Consider the following 18,815-nt stretch of genomic DNA (forward strand, 5'->3'; position numbering starts at 1 on the left):
AAAATTTAACATCTAACCAGTCAGACGGAGTTCTAAGTACTGTATTTCACTATATAAACTCACTTTACTGTTAAAAATAAGTGTAAAATGCAAAACTCCGGTGGGTGTAACAACATGTCCGCTTTCCCACCTTCTCGCTGTAGCCTTACTGTGGAGGAATGCGGGGTGTAGCTAGATGGCGGCGACGAAACGTCACTTCCGTTGCCCATTCTGACGGGTCGCGAAATCTGACGAAACATCTGATGTGAAGACGTTTCTCCCGCCAGCCAATCCAAAACCAAGAACAGCACAAACACTAGAGAACAAAGAGTTCCTTTTATTGTACGTCTCCATATTGCGGCCATTTTTCTTTAGCTCAATCTTCATTACGTTCAATGGACGCGGAGGGCTCCGAGGTTCTGCCCAGATCATTACCACTCGGTGCAGGAAATGAGGACACCTTTGTGTCTGTCTTGTGTGCTGATCTCTTTCTCCTGAGGAGGATGATGTGGTTGTTGGGAGAGGAAGGGTAGAAGTGACAGTGTGGATCAGGTGAGTGCTGAGGATACATTGGATACATTGTAACAGTGTACTGGGGGGGGGGGCATTGATTTCTGGGACTGAGGGGCCCACAGAGGGTCTGATTTATTAAAATGTCTGAACTCCAGACAGCTGAATACTTCCATGGAATACATACATGGGGGGGGCGGGGTTGTATTCCTCTCCATCCAGTCCTGAGATTTACACTGCTCCGCCCCACAGTGCACAACCCTGCTTGGCAGGACAGGAGCCCTGATTGATTTTTTTTTTTCTGCAAAACTTCAGTAACATTTACAGGGCTTGTCCCTCCCCCCCCCCCCAAGCCTGTGATTGGACGGTAAAGGAGAAGCAGCAAATTGATGAGGTGCACCGCCACAGACCTGATTGGCTCTCTAGGGATAAGCAGGGGGCGTGGTCTCTACTTAACCTGGAAGCAATCTGTCACTTCTGCCAAATCAGTGCTCAATCAGTCGCAGCTCTGGGAATCCCCCCATCTATACAATGCTTATTATTATTTAAGGTACTTATATAGCGCCGTCAATTTACGCAGTGCTTTACATATACATTGTACATTCACATCAGTCCCTACCCTCAAGGAGCTTACAATCTAAGGTCACTTTATGACATCATTGCCCTAATATGGCCATTTGGCTTGGGCCCTCTACAACCTGTTTACTATGTGAATATAGTGAGGTAACCTCCCAATTAAACGTGATTTAAGAGATCATAAGGGGTTCCATCATCCAACAAACAATGAAGAATGATGGGGTGCAAGAAGACTGTTCCCCAAACGGAGTCTCCGGAGCGGGGAAGGGGATGAAGGAAAAAAAATGGACTCGGTACCCAGGACAGATAAGACTTCGGATAAATCACAAGAATTCCCCCCCCCCCTTGCTCCTCATCCCGGCTTCGGAGACTCCGTTTGGGGAGCTGTCCTCTCCTTGCACCCCGTCATTCTTCATTGTTTACTATGTGATTTTGGTGTTTTCCTCTATCCTCCGCTTCCGTTTAGTGCTACTTAGTTCAGTCCTAGCTAGACTCCCCCCCCACCCCCCCAAAAAAAAAAAAAAACTGAATTCAATGTACTGCGATCAGCTGAAATAAAATCTTGTTTTGGATTCAACTTCTGTGACTTTATTGAAGAGTTGAGCTGCCTGTGGATGGTGCCGAGTCAGCCGGTGACCATAATAATATCTGTGACAGACCCGGATCTGAGGAGGTGTGTCGATGCCATTTAAAACAGAACACACAGTTATTACCTCCTTGTTTCTCTTGACCTTCCCTCTTAGATTGTAAGCTCTAAGGAGCAGGGCCCTCTGATCCCTACTGTATTAAAGTGTATTGTATTTGTACTGTCTGCCCTCAAGTTGTAAAGCGCTGAGCAAACTGTTGACGCTATATAAATACTGAATAATAATAATATAACATAATTAGTAACCAGCATTGGATGGGGCTCAGAGCTCTGATTTGTAAGGAAAAGTTAGTACTGTATATATATATATATATATATATATAATGTGTGTGTGTGTGTATATATATATATTAGGGAGAGATGTAGTCTATATTGGGAAGGTTGGGTAGATTTCAGTGCAGGATTGCTTTAATTGAATCCACTCATAATGTGTACTTTACTTCCACAGTGCCATGCAAGGATTGGACGCGGCATGTGAAGGTCCCGCCCACCTCTTCCTCTACTGAAGGTCCCCCTGGACTGTGGGGTCTCTACAATCAGGACAATCAACGGACTTGCATACCAATCAACCATGAGCTTCCTCTTCGACTCCATCCTTATGGTCATTTCTCAGGTGAGGCTCTGGAATAGGTTATTTGGAGGGGTTTTCTGTAGTCCTCTCCTAAGGTGACAACGCTGCTCCTCCATAGACACAGTACAGTAAGCGTTGTCACCCTAAGACTTTAGACTTTGTGGGAACAGTTTGGGGGACGGCCCCTTCCTGTTCCAACATGACTGCGCACCAGTGCACAAAGCAAGGTCCATAAACATTTCCATAGACACACTCCTAAACCTTGTGGACAGCCTTCCCAGAACAGTTGAAGCTGTTATAGCTGCAAAGGATAGGCCAACTCAATATTGAACCCTACGGACTAAGACTGGGATACCATTAAAGTTCATGTGCGTGTAAAGGCAGGCGTCCCAATACTTTTGGTAATATAGTGTATATATTGTGCATACACATCAGTCCCTAAGGTTGTATGAACTCGCATACATACATACACACATACTGGGGCCAATTTAGACAGGAGCCAATTACCCTATCAGCATGTCTTTGGAGTGTGGAGGAAACCCACACAGGGAGAACATGCAAACTCCATGCAGGTAGTTGTGATTGGGTTTGGAACCGATGACCCCGGTGCTGACCACTTAGTGACTGTGCTTCCCATGTTCTGTAGGCTGATGTCCGCTCTGTTTAGCACTGCTCCAGATTTCAGACTCCCCAGTGTCAGTCCTCTGTTGCCTTAGAGGTTATGTGCGATTGGCCGCAGTCTGATGTTGCTCGTCGTTTGAAAAAAAAAAAAAAAAAACAACAACAACGGTCCCTGCCTATAGCCACACCCCACTGATGCGCTTCGCCCTGATTGGACTTAGTCACTTTCCACTACTAAGCCCAACCAGGGTTAAACGCGTCGGTGGTGTGGCTATGGTTACAGACTACTGCATTATGGACCTAGAAAAATGTTTTTCTTTCCTAAATGAGCGATGACATCAGAGTGCAGCCGTTCTTCTTTATACTCTCTGTAGCTTTCATGTTTCTCCCAACACCTTAACATCGCCATGTCTCTCTTTTTTTTGTGTCCTCCCAGCTGCTGTTCTTTGGCTTTGGTTGGCTGTTTTTCATGCGGCAACTCTTCAAAGACTACGAGGTGAGTTCCTCCATAGAGAATTGTGTAGCGATCCTTGAAGAGGGTAAACTACAATGCTGATGTTATCAAATGAAAGTGATGGGACCATAGAACTTCTTTTAACTCCGAAGGTACCCTCCCCCAGCAATGTGAGGTCTGAGCTCCCCCTTGTCAGTCTCTTCCCTATGCTGCCATCTTCTCTCGGCCCTCCGGGTTCTGTGTCTCTATCCTTCCCAATTGACCAGACAGGGATGATGTATATGGTTGTAAAATGATTGCACAATTCCTGTATATGTACATGGGATCAGCCATATTTATTCATTCCTTATGCAGAATCTGATTCCTCCTCCTCCTCTATTTTAAGGCCTATGTGGGTTTTCTCTCACTCCAGGGCACAAAGTGACTTTCTGCCTTGGAGTAAGACTTCTCTTAGCCCATCTACAGACTTGCCTTCTTTGGAGCATTCCTAGGTAATCCTCTTTTTCTAGAGTAGCTGGTGACTATATCAGAAATATGAATCAAAGTCAGTCATACTGGTAAACACAAGAAAAAAAAACAGTCACACCCAGCGCTCAGAGGTCTTCCACAGAGAGATAAGGCTTAACAGGCAACACACCCATAAACAACCCCAATGTTTGGTAAATGCAACCCTCCTCAGTGTCAGAAACCATGAAATCAGGCCGAGACAGAAGTACAGTTAAATCACACTTGTTTAATAATAAAAGTAAAAAGAACAAACGTAGTCAAAACATAGCCAAAGTTCAGTAACCAGAACGGATAGTCAGCCAAGCCAGAAGTCAGGGATCAATGTAGTGGAACAGCAAGCAGGATCTGCAGCCAGAAGGCATATTAGCAAAGCAAGTCTTTAAACAGGAAAGCAGGAGATGTCTCTTGTGATGTTGACCAAGGCGAAGGCAGAGCTCCACTGGGCTGAACGGCTTAAGTAGGCAGGACTGACGAGCAGGATATCATCAACAGCTGAGTAACTGTTGGAGAGATAAGAGCTGGCAATTAGCCGACAGCTGAGCGGCCAGCTCTGAGAAGGAAGGGCTGAGCCCAGCCCTGACACTCAGATAGGGAAATCGAATGTTAAATTGCAAGAAGAACAAACGGGGAAGGTGCAAACGCTGATCTGAAGCTGTAAAATCGCCGGTCTGCCAGGAGACTGACACTTCTAGGAGTAGCAATCTCCTGGGCTCCTGAAACTTTTGGACGAGTTGGTTTCCCAGTGGAAATGGGGGGGGGGGCATGATTGGAGGATTTTTTGTATGAAGTAAGGTGATAAGATTGGTTCAGGATTGCCAAATAAGTTCCCATCTAACTGTACTAGTACCCTCTAAGTATGAGGGTCTATCTGATAGGATAGATATATTAGATCGATACAGTGAGGGGAAAAAAGTATTTCATCCCTTGCTGTTTTCGTATATTTGCCCACTGACAAAGTAATGATCAGTCTATTATTTTAATGGTAGGTTTATTTTAACAGTGAGAGACAGAATCACAACTAAAAACGCATTTCAAAAAAGTTGATTAGCATTTTAATGAGTGAAATAAGTATTTGATCCCCTATCAATCAGCAAGATTTCTGGCTCCCAGGTGCCTTATATACAGGTAACAAGCTGAGATTAGGAGCACTCTCTCCTGCTCCTAATCTCTTCTTGTTACCTGTATATAAGGCACCTGTCCACAGAATCAATCAATCAGATTACATAGTTACATAGTAGGTGAGGTTGAAAAAAGACACAAGTCCATCAAGTCCAACCTATGTGATTGGAGATTCCAATCTCTCCACCATGGCCAAGACCAAAGAGTTGTCCAAGGATGTCAGGGACAAGATAGTAGACCTACACAAGGCTGGAATGGGCTACAAGACCATCGCTAAGAAGCTTGGTGAGAGGGTGACAACAGTTGCGATTATTCGCAAATGAAAGAAACACAAAATAACTATTAATCTCCCTCGGTCTGGGGCTCCATGCAAGATCTCACCTCGTGGAGTTTCAATGATCATGAGAACGGTGAGGAATCAGCCCAGAACTACACAGGAGAATCTTGTCATTGATCTCAAGGCAGCTGGGACCATAGTCACCAAGAAAACAATTGGTGACACACTACGCCGTGAAGGACTGAAATCCTGCAGCGCCCGCAAGGTCCCCCTGCTCAAGAAAGCACATGTACAGGCCTGTCTGAAGTTCGCTAATGAACATCTGAATGATTCAGAAGAAAACTGGGTGAAAGTGTTGTGATCAGATGAGACCAAAATCAAGCTCTTTGGCATCAACTCAACTCGCCGAGTTTGGAGGAGGAGGAGGAGGAATGCTGCCTGTGACCCCAAGAACACCATCCCCATCGTCAAACATGGAGGTGGAAACATTTATGCTTTGGGGGTGTTTTTCTGCTAAGGGGACAGGACAACTTCCCTGCATCAAAGGGACAATGGACAGGGCCATGTACCATCAAATCTTGGGTAAAGACCTACTTCCCTGGATGCCAGGGCATTGAAAATGGGTCGTGGATAGGTATTCCAGCATGACAATGACCCAAAACACACGACCAAGGCAACAAAGGAGTGGCTCAAGAATAAGCACATTAAGGTCCTGGAGTGGCCTAGCCAATCCCATAGAAAATATGTGGAGGGAGCTGAAGTTTCGAGCTATCAAACGAGTCAGCCTCCAAACCTTAATGACTTGGAGAGGATCTGCAAAGAGGAGTGGGACGAAATCCCTCCTGAGATGTGTGCAAACAAGAAACGTCTGACCTCTGTGATTGCCAACAAAGGTTTTGCCACCAAGTACTAAGTCATGTACTTATTTCACTCATTAAAATGCAAATCAATTTATAACTTTTTTGAAATGCATTTTTTTGGATATTGTTGTTGTTATTTTGTCTCTCACTGTTAAAATAAACCGACCATTAAAATTATAGACTGATCATTTCTTTGTCAGCGGGCAAACGTACAAAATCAGCAGGGGATCAAATACTTTTTTCCCTCACTGTAGATAGATAGATAGACAGGCCCTCATGCTATATTGCTGTTGGTAAATCTAACAGTAGCACAGATTAACTTTGTATTGTGTGTGACCAGCTATGGCATCGTTCTGCCCTGTCCTGCCTTATGATAATCATAGAGAAAGCCTTCTGGGTGTACAGTCATGGCGGTGACCAATCGATTTCTGTTCTCTCTTTAGGTGCGGCAGTATGTCGTTCAAGTCGTCTTCTCTGTGACTTTCGCTTTCTCCTGCACTATGTTTGAACTGATTATTTTTGAGATCCTGGGACTGTTAAGTAGCAGGTGAGTAAAAATCATCAACCTACAAAAAAATCCCTGGCCTGTTAGAGATTTCTTTTTATGTTTTTCATGTATTGTTCCCGCAATCTTATACCTGACTGATTCACATGTCGTTTTGGGTTTAGTAAAGTTTTCACTAAATTCTAGGAATTCATTCACATTGTAAAAAGTGACGGCACACTAATGCCCCGTACACACGGTCGGACTTTGTTCGGACATTCCGACAACAAAATCCTAGGATTTTTTCTGACGGATGTTGGCTCAAACTTGTCTTGCATACACACGGTCACACAAAGTTGTCGGAAAATCCGATCGTTCTAAACGCGGTGACGTAAAACACGTACGTCGGGACTATAAACGGGGCAGTGGCCAATAGCTTTCATCTCTTTATTTATTCTGAGCATGCGTGGCACTTTGTCCGTCGGATTTGTGTACACACGATCGGAATTTCCGACAACGGATTTTGTTGTCGGAAAATTTTATCTCCTGCTCTCCAACTTTGTGTGTCGGAAAATCCGATGGAAAATGTCCGATGGAGCCCACACACGGTCGGAATATCCGACAACACGCTCCGATCGGACATTTTCCATCGGAAAATCCGACCGTGTGTACGGGTTATAAGAGTTAAGTCCAAGGTGCATGACACCTCCTGGACATATTCCTATTATTTATATCTGACCGGTTTATTGCTTTGCTGGAGAGACACTCTGGGATCTAAGAGGATAGAAGCACACAGAACAGCTTTGCCTGCCTGTCCCCTCTGCTGCCTATTCACAGAAGCCTTTGTATTTTGTGAAAGTGTTCACTACTTTACATTGTAGCAAAGTGTCAAGATATAATGAAATATTTACAAAAATGTGAGGGGTGTACTCACTTTTGTGAGATACTGTAAATAATAGAGATACGTCCAGGAGATGTTATGCACCTCATTGGACTTCACTTTTTACAAAGGAGCTAAATTCCTGAAATTCAGCTTTTGAAGTGAACCTGTGCTCAGTTCATGCAGGGCGCAGCAATACATTCACCCATTAATCAGCTTCTATGCAACAAGGGGGGATGGGGGACTTTAAAAGAAGTGTGTATAGCGAAACCAAGAGAATTCGTATGAGTATGAAAAAAATCTGTATGTTTATTTCTAAACCAATAAATGGCATGACATATACAGTATTACATACATGTTAAAAAAAGAATGACAATATAAAATTAAAAAGTGTAAAAAGGTGATGACAGCATGGCACATTGCAATATGAGATGTACATATTAGCCCCCCCCCCATGTTGTGAGGTGAACAAAATTATATGGATTTGCAGGATATGGTTTAATAAAGATGGTTAAACCATCTAAAAATTTTGGTGTGAATGAGTGCATCTGAATAGGCTCGACGCGTTTCATGGACTCAATCCACTCATCAGTAGCGGATACATCGATAATCTGGAAAAGGGATATAAATAACCAGCGTGATCTAATGTAACAACCAAACATAGGGAAAATAGGGTAGAATAAAATGGCCGGCCATGCTTGAAAATACTCACGTGTCAGCTGGAATCATGACAATGTGGTACCGCAAAAAAGGGCTGGCCAAACATGTCTGTCCCGTTAGCTAAAGGAAAGAGACCCAGTGGAGAAGCCGAGAGCACACTTGCAATCCTAAAAAGGGTGCATGATGTATAGGAAATCTTCATGGTTATAAGGACCTCTAAATTGTGTGGAATTAGATAAATGTTATGTGACCATAGGAGTGTAAACTAGTAATGTCAGAGGTGAAAAAGGGCCAATGACCATGGTGAAGCAGTGAAGGAAGTCCTTTCCAGGGACAGTAAATTTGCCCTATATGGGCAAGATGACCATGTCTCTTTTATTGCCTCCCATAGGACGTCCTCGGATTTCTGTAGTTATACCAGGATGATCTTTTCAACCGGTGATTCCCAGTAAGGCAGAAGAGATTTGAGTGGCTAATTATCCCTGTTTTGTCAGGGAAGAGGAGACAGATCGTTTGTTCCTACTAAGTAGGAACAACGATCTGTCTTCTCCCCCAGTCAGTCCCATCCCCATACAGTTAGAACACACCCAGGGAACACACATTTAACCCCTTGATCGCCACCTAGTGTTATCCCCTTCCCTGCCACTGACATTTACACAGTAATCAGTGCATTTTTGTAGCACTGATCACTGTATAGATGTCAGTGGTTCCAAAATGTGTCAAAAGTGTCCAATCTGTCCACCGCAGTGTCGCAGTGCTGCTAAAAATCACAGATCACCGCCATTACTAGTAAAAAAAATTTTAAAAAATGCCATAAATCTTTTCCACAGTTTCTAGACGTTAACTTTTGCGCAAACCAATCAATATACACTTATTGCGATTTTTTTTTTTTTTTACCAAAAATGTGTAGAAGAATACATATCGGCCTAAACTGAGAAAGAAATTTTGTTTTTTTATATATATTTTTGGGGATATTTATTATAACAAAAAATATTGCTTTTTTATTTTTCAAAATTGTCGCTCTTTTTTTGTTTTATGTTTATAGCGCAAAAAATAAAAACCGCAAAGGTGATCAAAGACCACCAAAAGAAAGCTCTATTTGTGGGAAAAATAGGACGTGAATTTTGTTTGGGTGCAACGTCGCACGACCGCGCAATTGTCAGTTAAAGCGACGCAGTGCCGTATCGCAAAAAGTGCTCTGATCAGGAAGGGGGTAAATCCTTCCGGGCCTGAAGTGGTTAAAGAGGAGGTCTAGCACTAGAAATATTGCTCTCATGCTAACAATCATAGCGATACCTCACATGCCTGGTTTAAACAACGTTTACATATGCAGGCGGGACCTACCTATGTGTTCACTTCTGCATGTAAGACCCCATATCACTCCACTATGCTGGAAAGCCTGAGAGCCAAAAAAAAAAAAACAAACAAAAAAACAATCTCAGGCTTTCCAGCAAACAAAAAATGGTAGTGTTTACATCTGAAGTGACGTCATGACATCGCTTCTGGCCTCCAAGGGTCATAGAGCTGGCCAGGGACCAGATGGTCCCCGGCCAGCTCTATGGTACACCGCCGGATCTATTCTCCGGCTCCCTGATCGCACGAGAGAGACCGGAGGAGCACCGGAGGGTGGGGGGGCGGACGTCCCCTCCTGCCGCCTGTAAAAGTAATCAAGAGGCTAAACAGCTGCTAAGATGGCTTTAACACTGTAGGGAATCACAGGCTGAAAAAAAAAGATATCTGGATAATGCCTGTAGCTGCACCCATCATCCAGATATCACCACTTAAAGTCCAGGACAACATATGACATCCACCCGTGTAAAATAGGTGAATGCTAAAAGGAACACAAGGGGGCACCAGCTAAGTGCAGCATCAACAGGCTTATTATGGTTAAAAAGCCAAATACAAACTCATATCAAAATATAAAATTAAAGAGCTTATCTGCACCCTTGCCACATTGGATGGAAGCCGTCCATCAGAAGAGAAGCTTGTGACAGCAAATCGTGTGGTGTCGGTGAGGAAACCCATTCCAATATTTCAGTGGCTTAAGAAAGGCGCCAATAGGAGTTTAGAATTGCCTTACCATAGCAGCCAGCCCGCCCCGGGTATGACGTCACATCCTGCCCTGTGTCCCACAGTGGTTCTCCTCACTTCCTGGAACACTGGAATTGGTTTCCTCACTGACAACATGCGGTTTGCTGTCCCAAGCGGCTCTTCCGGTGGACGGCTTCCATCCACTGTGGCCTGGCTGCAAATCATCTTTTATATTTCTGTGAGTTTTCATCTGGCTTTTTAACCACTTACGGACCGCCGCACGCTGATATACATCCTGATGCCCCGTACACACGGTCGGATTTTCCGATGGAAAATGTTCGATGGGAGCGTGTTGTCGGAAATTCCGACCGTGTGTGGGCTCCGTCGGACATTTTCCATCGGAATTTCCGTCACACAAATTTTGAGATCTGGATCTCAAATTTTCCGACCAAAATCCGTTGTCGGAAATTCCGATCGTGTGTACACAATTCCGACGCACAAAGTTCCACACATGCTCGGAATCAAGCAGAAGAGCCGCACTGGCTATTGAAATTCATTTTTCTCGGCTCGTTGTACACGCGTTCTTGACGTTCGGAGTGTCCGACCAACTTTGTGTGACCGTGTGTACGCAAGACAAGTTTGAGCCAACATCCGTCCAAAAAAAAAAAATCGTGTGTACGGGGCATAACTTTGAAGAGGAATATCGTTATGGCAGCAGCTAGCTGCCATAACCCCGGTATCCTCTACTTCAGCCGGCGGTTCGCTTTCCGATAAGAGTGGTCTCTGCGACGAATTCGCCGCGAGATCACTTTAACCGGCGGTGGGGGAGGGCCTCCCCCTCTCGTTCCTCTCGTTGCACTCCTCCCCCTCTCCGCTTACCGGAGCCGCCGGCGGAGGCGATCGGATGTTGCTCCTTCCTTGGTATGGAGACGAGTGAGGGGAAGATGGCCCCCACCCGTCTCCATGACATTGCAGGGCAGAAGTGACGTCAAAACGTTACTTCCGCCCATAGCTCTTAAAGGGCCATTTTTCACCCTGTGTTCCTTTTTGCATTCACTGCAATACTGGCCTTCTCTTTGATGATGTCCCATTATGCCCAGTTTCATTCAACCACTTGTGAGCCCAGGGTGTAATGTTTACACCCCCCTGGAGGTGCGTCATTGTGAAGCTGGGTGCTGCATGGAACAGAACTCACACGCCACTGTTCTATCCAGGAGTGAGAACCGCCCATCCCTGGTGCTGGAGAAGAGGACCCCACCACCCCTACAGGCCTGGAAAGATCAGTTTGTAAAATAGAAGACTGGCTAGATGACAGAATTCAGAGAGTAGTGGTTAATGATTATTACTCTGAATGGTCTAAAGTCATCAGTGGTCAAGGTTCAGTGTTGGGACTCTTAATTATCTTTATAAATTATATAGGGTCTGGAAATTAAAAGTACAATTTCAGTGTTTACAGATGACACCAAGCTATGCAGTGGAATAACGTCCTTACAGGATGTCTCCAATTTACAAGCCGACCTCAAGGCTCTGTCTAATTGGGCGACTATGCGGCTAAAATTTTATAACACAATAACTTTTTTTTTTTTTCGGTCTTTTTTAACCACTTGACCACTGGGCACTTAAACCCCCTATCTAACCAGACCAATTTTCAGCTTTCGGTGCTCTCACACTTTGAATGACAATTACTCAGTCATGCAACACTGTACCCATATGAAATTTTTGTCCTCTTTTTCACACAAATAGAGCTTTCTTTTGGTGGTATTTAATCACAGCTGGGTTTTCTATTTTTTGCTCTATAAATCAAAAAAGACTGTTAAAATTTGATATGACGCCGGTTTGTTTACAAGTGATGCTCCGTCATTTGACGGAGCAATCACATGGTAAATGGCCGCTATCAGTGGCCATTTACCGTCATCCGTGGTCACGGATGTTCCCGGGTGCGCGCCGCAGGTGGGCCCACCCAGAATAAGCCGACCTCGCTGTAGCCGTCTTTCGGCTATGGCCCGATCGGCATGTGGTTAATTTGTTTAGCAAAAAATAAAAAACTCAGTGGTGATAAAATACCATCAAATGAAAAGCTCTATCTGTTTAAAAAAAAAAAAAAGGTTTAAAAATGTAGTTTGGTTATAGTGTTGTATGACCACACAACTGTCATTCAAAATGTAACAGCGGTGAAAGCTGAAAATTGGTCTGGGCAGGAAGGAGGGAAAAGTGCCCGGTATTGAAGTGTGTAAAGTGTGTATACTGAAATGTTTTAAAGGGGTTGTAAACCCTCGTGGTTTTTCACCTTCTCTCATGCTGCTGCCCACCAGACTCCCCCCCCCATTTTACTTACCTGGCTGGTGTCTCGTGTCCAGATTGGATGGATTGATAGCAGCGCAGCCATTGGCTCCCGCTGCTGTCAATCAAATCCAATGACACGGGAGGCGGGGCCGTGTCCTGCTTTCTGTGTCAATCAATGCAAAGCAGGACACGGGAGTACGCCCTCACGGGTGTCCCGGAGTAGAGCGCTTCTCCGACAGGGCACTCGAGAAGAGGAGGAGCCAGGAGCGCCGCTGAGGGACCCCAGAAGTCGAGGATCGGTGCAAAAACCAACTGCACAATCGAGGTAAGTATGACATGTTTGTTATTAAAAAAAAAATCCTTTAGTATCACTTTAAAGGGTTACTAAATCCTCGTTATTTTTTTTTTTTAAATAACAACGAGGGTTTAGTAACTCTTTAAAGTGATACTAAAGGATCTTTTTTTTTTTTTTTTTTTTTATAACAAACATGTCATACTTACCTCCACTGTGCAGTTGGTTTTGCACAGAGTGGCCCTGAACATCCATTTCTGGGGTCCCTCGGCGGCTCCTCCCCGCATCAGATAACCCCCTAGGAGAAGCGCTCTCCCAATAGGGTTACATTGGGGGTGCACTCTCGAGTCCAGCATTTGCATCCATAGAGGCCGAATGCAGGACTCGGCCCCGCCCCCCGGCGCTCGTGTCATTGGATTTGATTGGCAGCAGCGGGAGCCAATGGCTGCACTGCTATCAATCTATCCAATCAAGATCCGGGAACCCATGGAGAGAGGGATGGCGGGGACGCGCCAGCGGAAATTCGGGGCTCGGGTAACTAAAACGGGGGGCTGGGGGGCCAGTCACTGCCAGGTGTTTTTTCACCTTAATGCATACTATGCATTAAGGTGAAAAAACACAAACCTTTACAAGCCCTTTAACCACTTCCCGCCAGGCCTATAGCAGAATGACGCCTGGGAGGTGGTTCAATTATCCTGACTGGGCGTCATATGACGTCCTTCAGGATAACAGCCGCCGCGCGCCCGTGGGGGCACACATCGCGGCGATCGGTGGTGCGGTGTGTGAGTCTGACACACCACTACACCGATCTCAGTAAAGAGCCTCCGATGGAGGCTGTTTACCACGTGATCAGCCGTGTCCAATCACGGCTGACCACAATGTAAACAGGAGGAGCCGTTGATCGGCTTTTCCTCACTCGCGTCTGAAAGACATGAGTAGAGGAGAGCCGATCAGCGGCTCTCCTAAAAGGGGGGGTCTGTGCTGATTGTTTATCAGCGCAGCCCCCCCTCGGATGCCCACACTGGACCACCAGGGAAGCCACCAGGATCACCAGGGAAGCACCTAACATGTGGATGGCCAGGTACATCCCCCATGGCCATCCACTTGTGCAAATTAATGCCCATCATATGCCAATCAGTGCCCACAAATGGGCACTGACTGGCACCTCTATAGCACAAATAAAATCAGTGGTGCCCAGCAATGCCACCCATCAGTGTCATCAGTGCCACCTATCAGTGTCATCAGTGCCACCCATCTGTGTCAACAGTGCCACCCATCTGTGCCCACCTATCAGTGCCCATCTGTGCCCACCTATCAGTGCCCATCCGTGCCACCTATCAGTGCCACCCATAAGTACCCATGAGTGCCCATCAGTGCCGCATACCAGTGTCACCTCATCGGTGCCCATCAGTGCCGCCTTATCAGTGCACATCATTGAAGAAGAAAATGTACTTATTTACAAAAATTTTTAACAGAAACAAAGAGAAACTTTTTTTTTTTTTTTTTTTTTATTTCGTTTTTTTTTTTTATTTGTTGTGCAAAAAATAAAAATCGCAGAAGTGATCAAATACCACCAAAAGAAAGCTCTATTTGTGGGAACAGAATGATAAAAAATTTGTTTGGGTACAGTGTTGCATGACCGCGCAATTGTGATTCAAATTGCGACAGTGCTGAAAGCTGAAAATTGGCCTGGGCAGGAAGGTGTATAAGTGCCCCGTATTGAAGTGGTTAAAGTACAGAGAGGGGGGAAGTTGCACCTCGGCTTTACTGCTCCAGAAAACTGAAATCCAAGCGCTGGCTGTGGATTGCTGCACTTTTCATACTATTATTGACAGGGTGGATTTGATTCAAATCATAATTTTTAAAGGGCAGCTGTCATCTCTGTCCCGGAGAGGCTCCTCCTCTGATCCGCTGTTGACTCACCGATAGTCCCATTCACTTTAATGGGAGGGCTGGTGATGTGGCAGTGACACAACAAGGTGAGGGATGTGGCGGTAGCAAGTGAGTGGATGCCGCTAACAGGCGCTGCCATGATGGATCTGAAATGACAGGTGCTCTTTAAATGTAAGGACTTATTCTTGCTGGTAGTTAGAATCTTTAATATTTGAAAACAAAATGAAGGTTTCCTTTTTAGAATAATAAGCTGTCAGGTTAGTAAAACAGCGATATCAGAACTTCCCTGTGTCCATTACATTGCAGCCTCCCCTGTGACGATCTGCCTACCTGATCAGCCCGTGTCATGCAGTCAGACGGCGGCCATCCAGTGTACAAAAGCCGCGCCTCCTCCTTGTCCTCGTTCGTGATAGGCTGAACACTCAGTTTCCCAGCAGTCAGTGTTTAGTGTTCCGCCTATCACGGACGTCCTCTCATCCTCGTCTGTGGGATGAGGACGAGAGGACGTCCGTGATAGGTGGAACACTAAACACTGACTGCTGGGAAACTGAGTGTTCCCCTATCACGAACGAGGACAAGGAGGAGGTGTGGCTTCTGTACACTGGTCGTCTGTCGTCTGACTGCATGACCCGGGCTGATCAGGTAGGCAGAGATGGCAGTGACTCGAGTATAAGCCGAGGGGGGCACTTTCAGCACAAAAAAATGTGCTGAGAAACTCAGCTTATACTCAAGTATATACGGTAAATACAATAAAAAATCTGATTTCTTTGATTTTTTTTTTTTTTTATTAAATCATTGATTTATATCCATCCTGATTTTTGATCTCAGTCCTGCATTATTTATAAGCTTATTACTTAGTGTGTAGCAGGGAGAGGATGTCTATGGATTGGAGTGTTTTTGTCTATGGATTGGAGTGTTTTTATTAACTTATTATGTATTAATGATTGTGTTCCAGCTCCAGATACTTCCACTGGAAGCTCAATCTCTGTGTGATCCTATTGGTCCTGGTCTTTGTGGTCCCATTTTACATTGGCTACTTTGTGGTGAGCAATATTCGACTGTGTGAGTACAAAGCTACTAAATGCCCTAAATTCATAGAAATGATGACCATATGATAAGAGTGTTCTTATTTACAGTATCTTAAGGCCTCATACACACGGACTTTTTTACAGTGGCGTTTTTGAGCTTTTTTTGCAGCTTGAAAACGCCACTCCACGTTATTCAGTGGCCTCATACACACCATGGCTTTTTTAAGCTCCAAAAAAAAAAACAGGACCAGCGCGTTCTGAGGCTCCAGCGCTAGAGCTGTAAAAATGCCAGACATCAGTAAAAGGTGTTAAACGCGGTTTAACAAGGCTTAGCGCTGTATACAGAGCATTAAACCTTGTCCGCCGTTTCTCTGCCCCTATTCAAAATCAATGGTTCCCTATGGAAGCCCATTGATTTGAATAGAAGTTGCACCAGAAATCGGATTAAGATGATCAGACTTGCGGTGCGACTTGTGTGCTGAGAATCTTGAAGGGGGACCCCGACAAAAAGGTCGTCGAGGTCTGCGGGCGGGGGCTTATCAGAATCTGGAAACCTCCTTTAACAAGGGGGCCCCCAGATATCGGCCCCCCCACCCCAGGTGAATGAGTACGGGGTACATCATACCCTTACCCAATCACCTAAAGAAAAGTGTCAAAAATAAACACACTACACAGGTTTTTAACATATTTTATTAAGGCAGTTCCGGCTCTTCTCCCTCTTCTGGTGACGTCTTCTCCCTCGCCGGTCCTCCTCCCCTTTTTGGTCCTTTTCCCCTCTCCGGTCCTTCTCCTCTCTGCACCCAGCATTACACTGGGAGATCGCGTCGAGTCAACATCGGAAGAAGAGCAGTCGGAGAAGACTCAGCAAAAGAGCAAGAAGACAGCGCAGAGAGGAGAAGAACCGAAGAGGGGAGAAGACATCTCCAGAAGAGGGAGTAGAGCCTGAACTGCCTTAATAAAATATGTTAAAAACCTGTGTAATGTGTTTATTTTTGACACTTTTTTTTAGGTGAATGGGTAGGGGTACGATGTACCCCATACTCATTCACCTAGGGTGGGGGGCCGGAATCTAGGGGCCCCCTCGTTATAGGGGCTTCCAGATTCCGATAAGCCCCGCCCGCAGACACCGACAACCAACGGCAAGGGTTGTCGGGAAGAGGCCCTTGTCCTTATCAACATGGGGACAAGGTGCTTTGGGGTGGGGGGTGCAGAGAGGGCATGTGGCCTGGTATGGTCCAGGGGGGGAGGGGGGCGCTAACTCGTCCCCCCCCCCCCCTTTCCTGACCTGCTGGGCTGTGTGCTCGGATAAGGGTCTGATATGGATCTTGGGGCGGGGCGCCCATGCCATACTTTTGAGATCCATACCAGACCACATTTTGGAGGATTTCCCCTTCAAGATTCTCAGCACACAAGTCGCACCGCAAGTTGGATTATCTTGATCTGACTTCTGGTGCGACTTCTATTCAAAGCAATGGACTCCCATAGGAAACCATTGATTTTGAATAGAAGTAGAGAAATGCAGCTGAGAGCTAGCGCTGCTAAACGAGCATTGACGCCAATGCAAAACGCTGATAAAATCAAGTTTTTAACACCGTTTTTTTCCTGGTGTCAGTACTAGCTTAACAGCTTGTTTTTTTTAAATGTCTGTATATATGAGGCCTAAGGAAGAAATTGTAATAAGTAAGAAATTATTTCATGAAAAATAGATTACAGAGCTATAAAGAAGTGGATATGTGAGAACAAGAATATCATTTTGTGTCACGTTATTGCTTAATAAAATTCATTATTGGTTTAAATGGTAGCAAATATTAATCTTATATTACTTTTACATAAGCAGCATTTTCATTAAAGTGATTGTAAGGGTTCGTCTCCAGGGAAAGAAAAAGCGCTATAGAAACACAAAATGAAATTAAAAAGAAATAAAAATACTAATTGCCAGTGTGGTACTTTATTGTACTTCATTACACTATAAGATTTGTCTGAAATCTGCAGATGGGTTTAGGTGGAGGGTTCGGAATGTTTTTTGATTATTTTTCTGTTTTATTCTTGTTCAATTGGAGCCATTCCGTGTAATATGTTGAGTGCCCGCTGTTAACCCCTTCTCTCCCTCTCTGCAGTGCATCGGCAGAGGTTACTCTTCGCCTGTGTCGTGTGGTTGACGTTTATGTACTTCTTCTGGAAACTGGGGGACCCCTTCCCCATTCTCAGCCCAAAGCACGGTATCTATTTATATATTTTATGTCCTTACTAATTACATTCAGTGAAAAAAATATATATACAGTATCTCACAAAAGTGAGTACACCCCTCACATTTTTGTAAATATTTTATTCTATCTTTTCATGTGACAACACTGAAGAAATGACACTTTGCTACAATGTAAAGTAGTGAGTGTACATCTTGTATAACAGTGTAAATTTGCTGTCCCCTCAAAATAACTCAACACACAGCCATTAATGTCTAAACCGCTGGCAACAAAAGTGAAAATGTCCAAATTGGGCCCAAAGTATCAATATTTTGTGTGGCCACCATTATTTTCCAGCACTGCCTTAACCCTCTTGGGCATGGAGTTCACCAGAGCTTCACAGGTTGTCACTGGAGTCCTCTTCCACTCCTCCATGATGACATCACTTTGCTGGTGGACTTTCTTGTGCATCATCTTTAGAAGAAGCTATCTTCTGGGATGACAGCCATGCAGACCAATTTGATGCAGTGTGCGGCGTATGGTCTGAGCACTGACAGGCTGACCCCCCCACCCCTTCAACCTCTGTAGCAATGCTGGCAGCACTCATACGTCTATTTCCCAAAGACAACCTCTGGATATGATGCTGAGCGTGTGCACTCAACTTCTTTGGTGGACCATGGCGAGGCCTGTTCTGAGTGGAACCTGTCCTGTTAAACCTCTGTATGGTCTTGGCCACCGTGCTGCAGCTCAGTTTCAGGGTCTTGGCAATCTTCTTATAGCCTAGGCCATCTTTATGTAGAGCAACAATTCTTTTTTTCAGATCCTCAGAGAGTTCTTTGCCATGAGGTGCCATGTTGGACTTACAGTGACCAAATTTAATACACCTGCTCCCGATTCACACCTGAGACCTTGTAACACTAACGAGTCACATGACACCGAGGAGGGAAAATGGCTAATTGGG

The 18,815-nt window shown here is 44.9% G+C and overlaps 1 protein-coding gene across 1 annotated transcript in view; it reads left to right on the plus strand.

Annotated features, from left to right (window-relative positions):
• Positions 1–395: 395 nt before the first annotated feature.
• The window catches only part of GPR89B (G protein-coupled receptor 89B), a 98,107-nt gene continuing 79,687 nt past the window's right edge, over positions 396–18,815 (plus strand). The window contains exons 1-6 of the mRNA XM_073617306.1: positions 396–531; positions 2,160–2,324; positions 3,340–3,399; positions 6,564–6,667; positions 15,599–15,705; positions 17,789–17,890. Of these exons, the coding sequence (XP_073473407.1) occupies positions 2,283–2,324; positions 3,340–3,399; positions 6,564–6,667; positions 15,599–15,705; positions 17,789–17,890 (415 nt within the window). The 5' untranslated portion in view covers positions 396–531; positions 2,160–2,282. The remainder of the gene's footprint in view (positions 532–2,159; positions 2,325–3,339; positions 3,400–6,563; positions 6,668–15,598; positions 15,706–17,788; positions 17,891–18,815) is intronic.

Source organism: Aquarana catesbeiana, linkage group LG02, assembly GCF_042186555.1.
Source record: "Aquarana catesbeiana isolate 2022-GZ linkage group LG02, ASM4218655v1, whole genome shotgun sequence".
Lineage (NCBI taxonomy): Eukaryota > Metazoa > Chordata > Amphibia > Anura > Ranidae > Aquarana > Aquarana catesbeiana.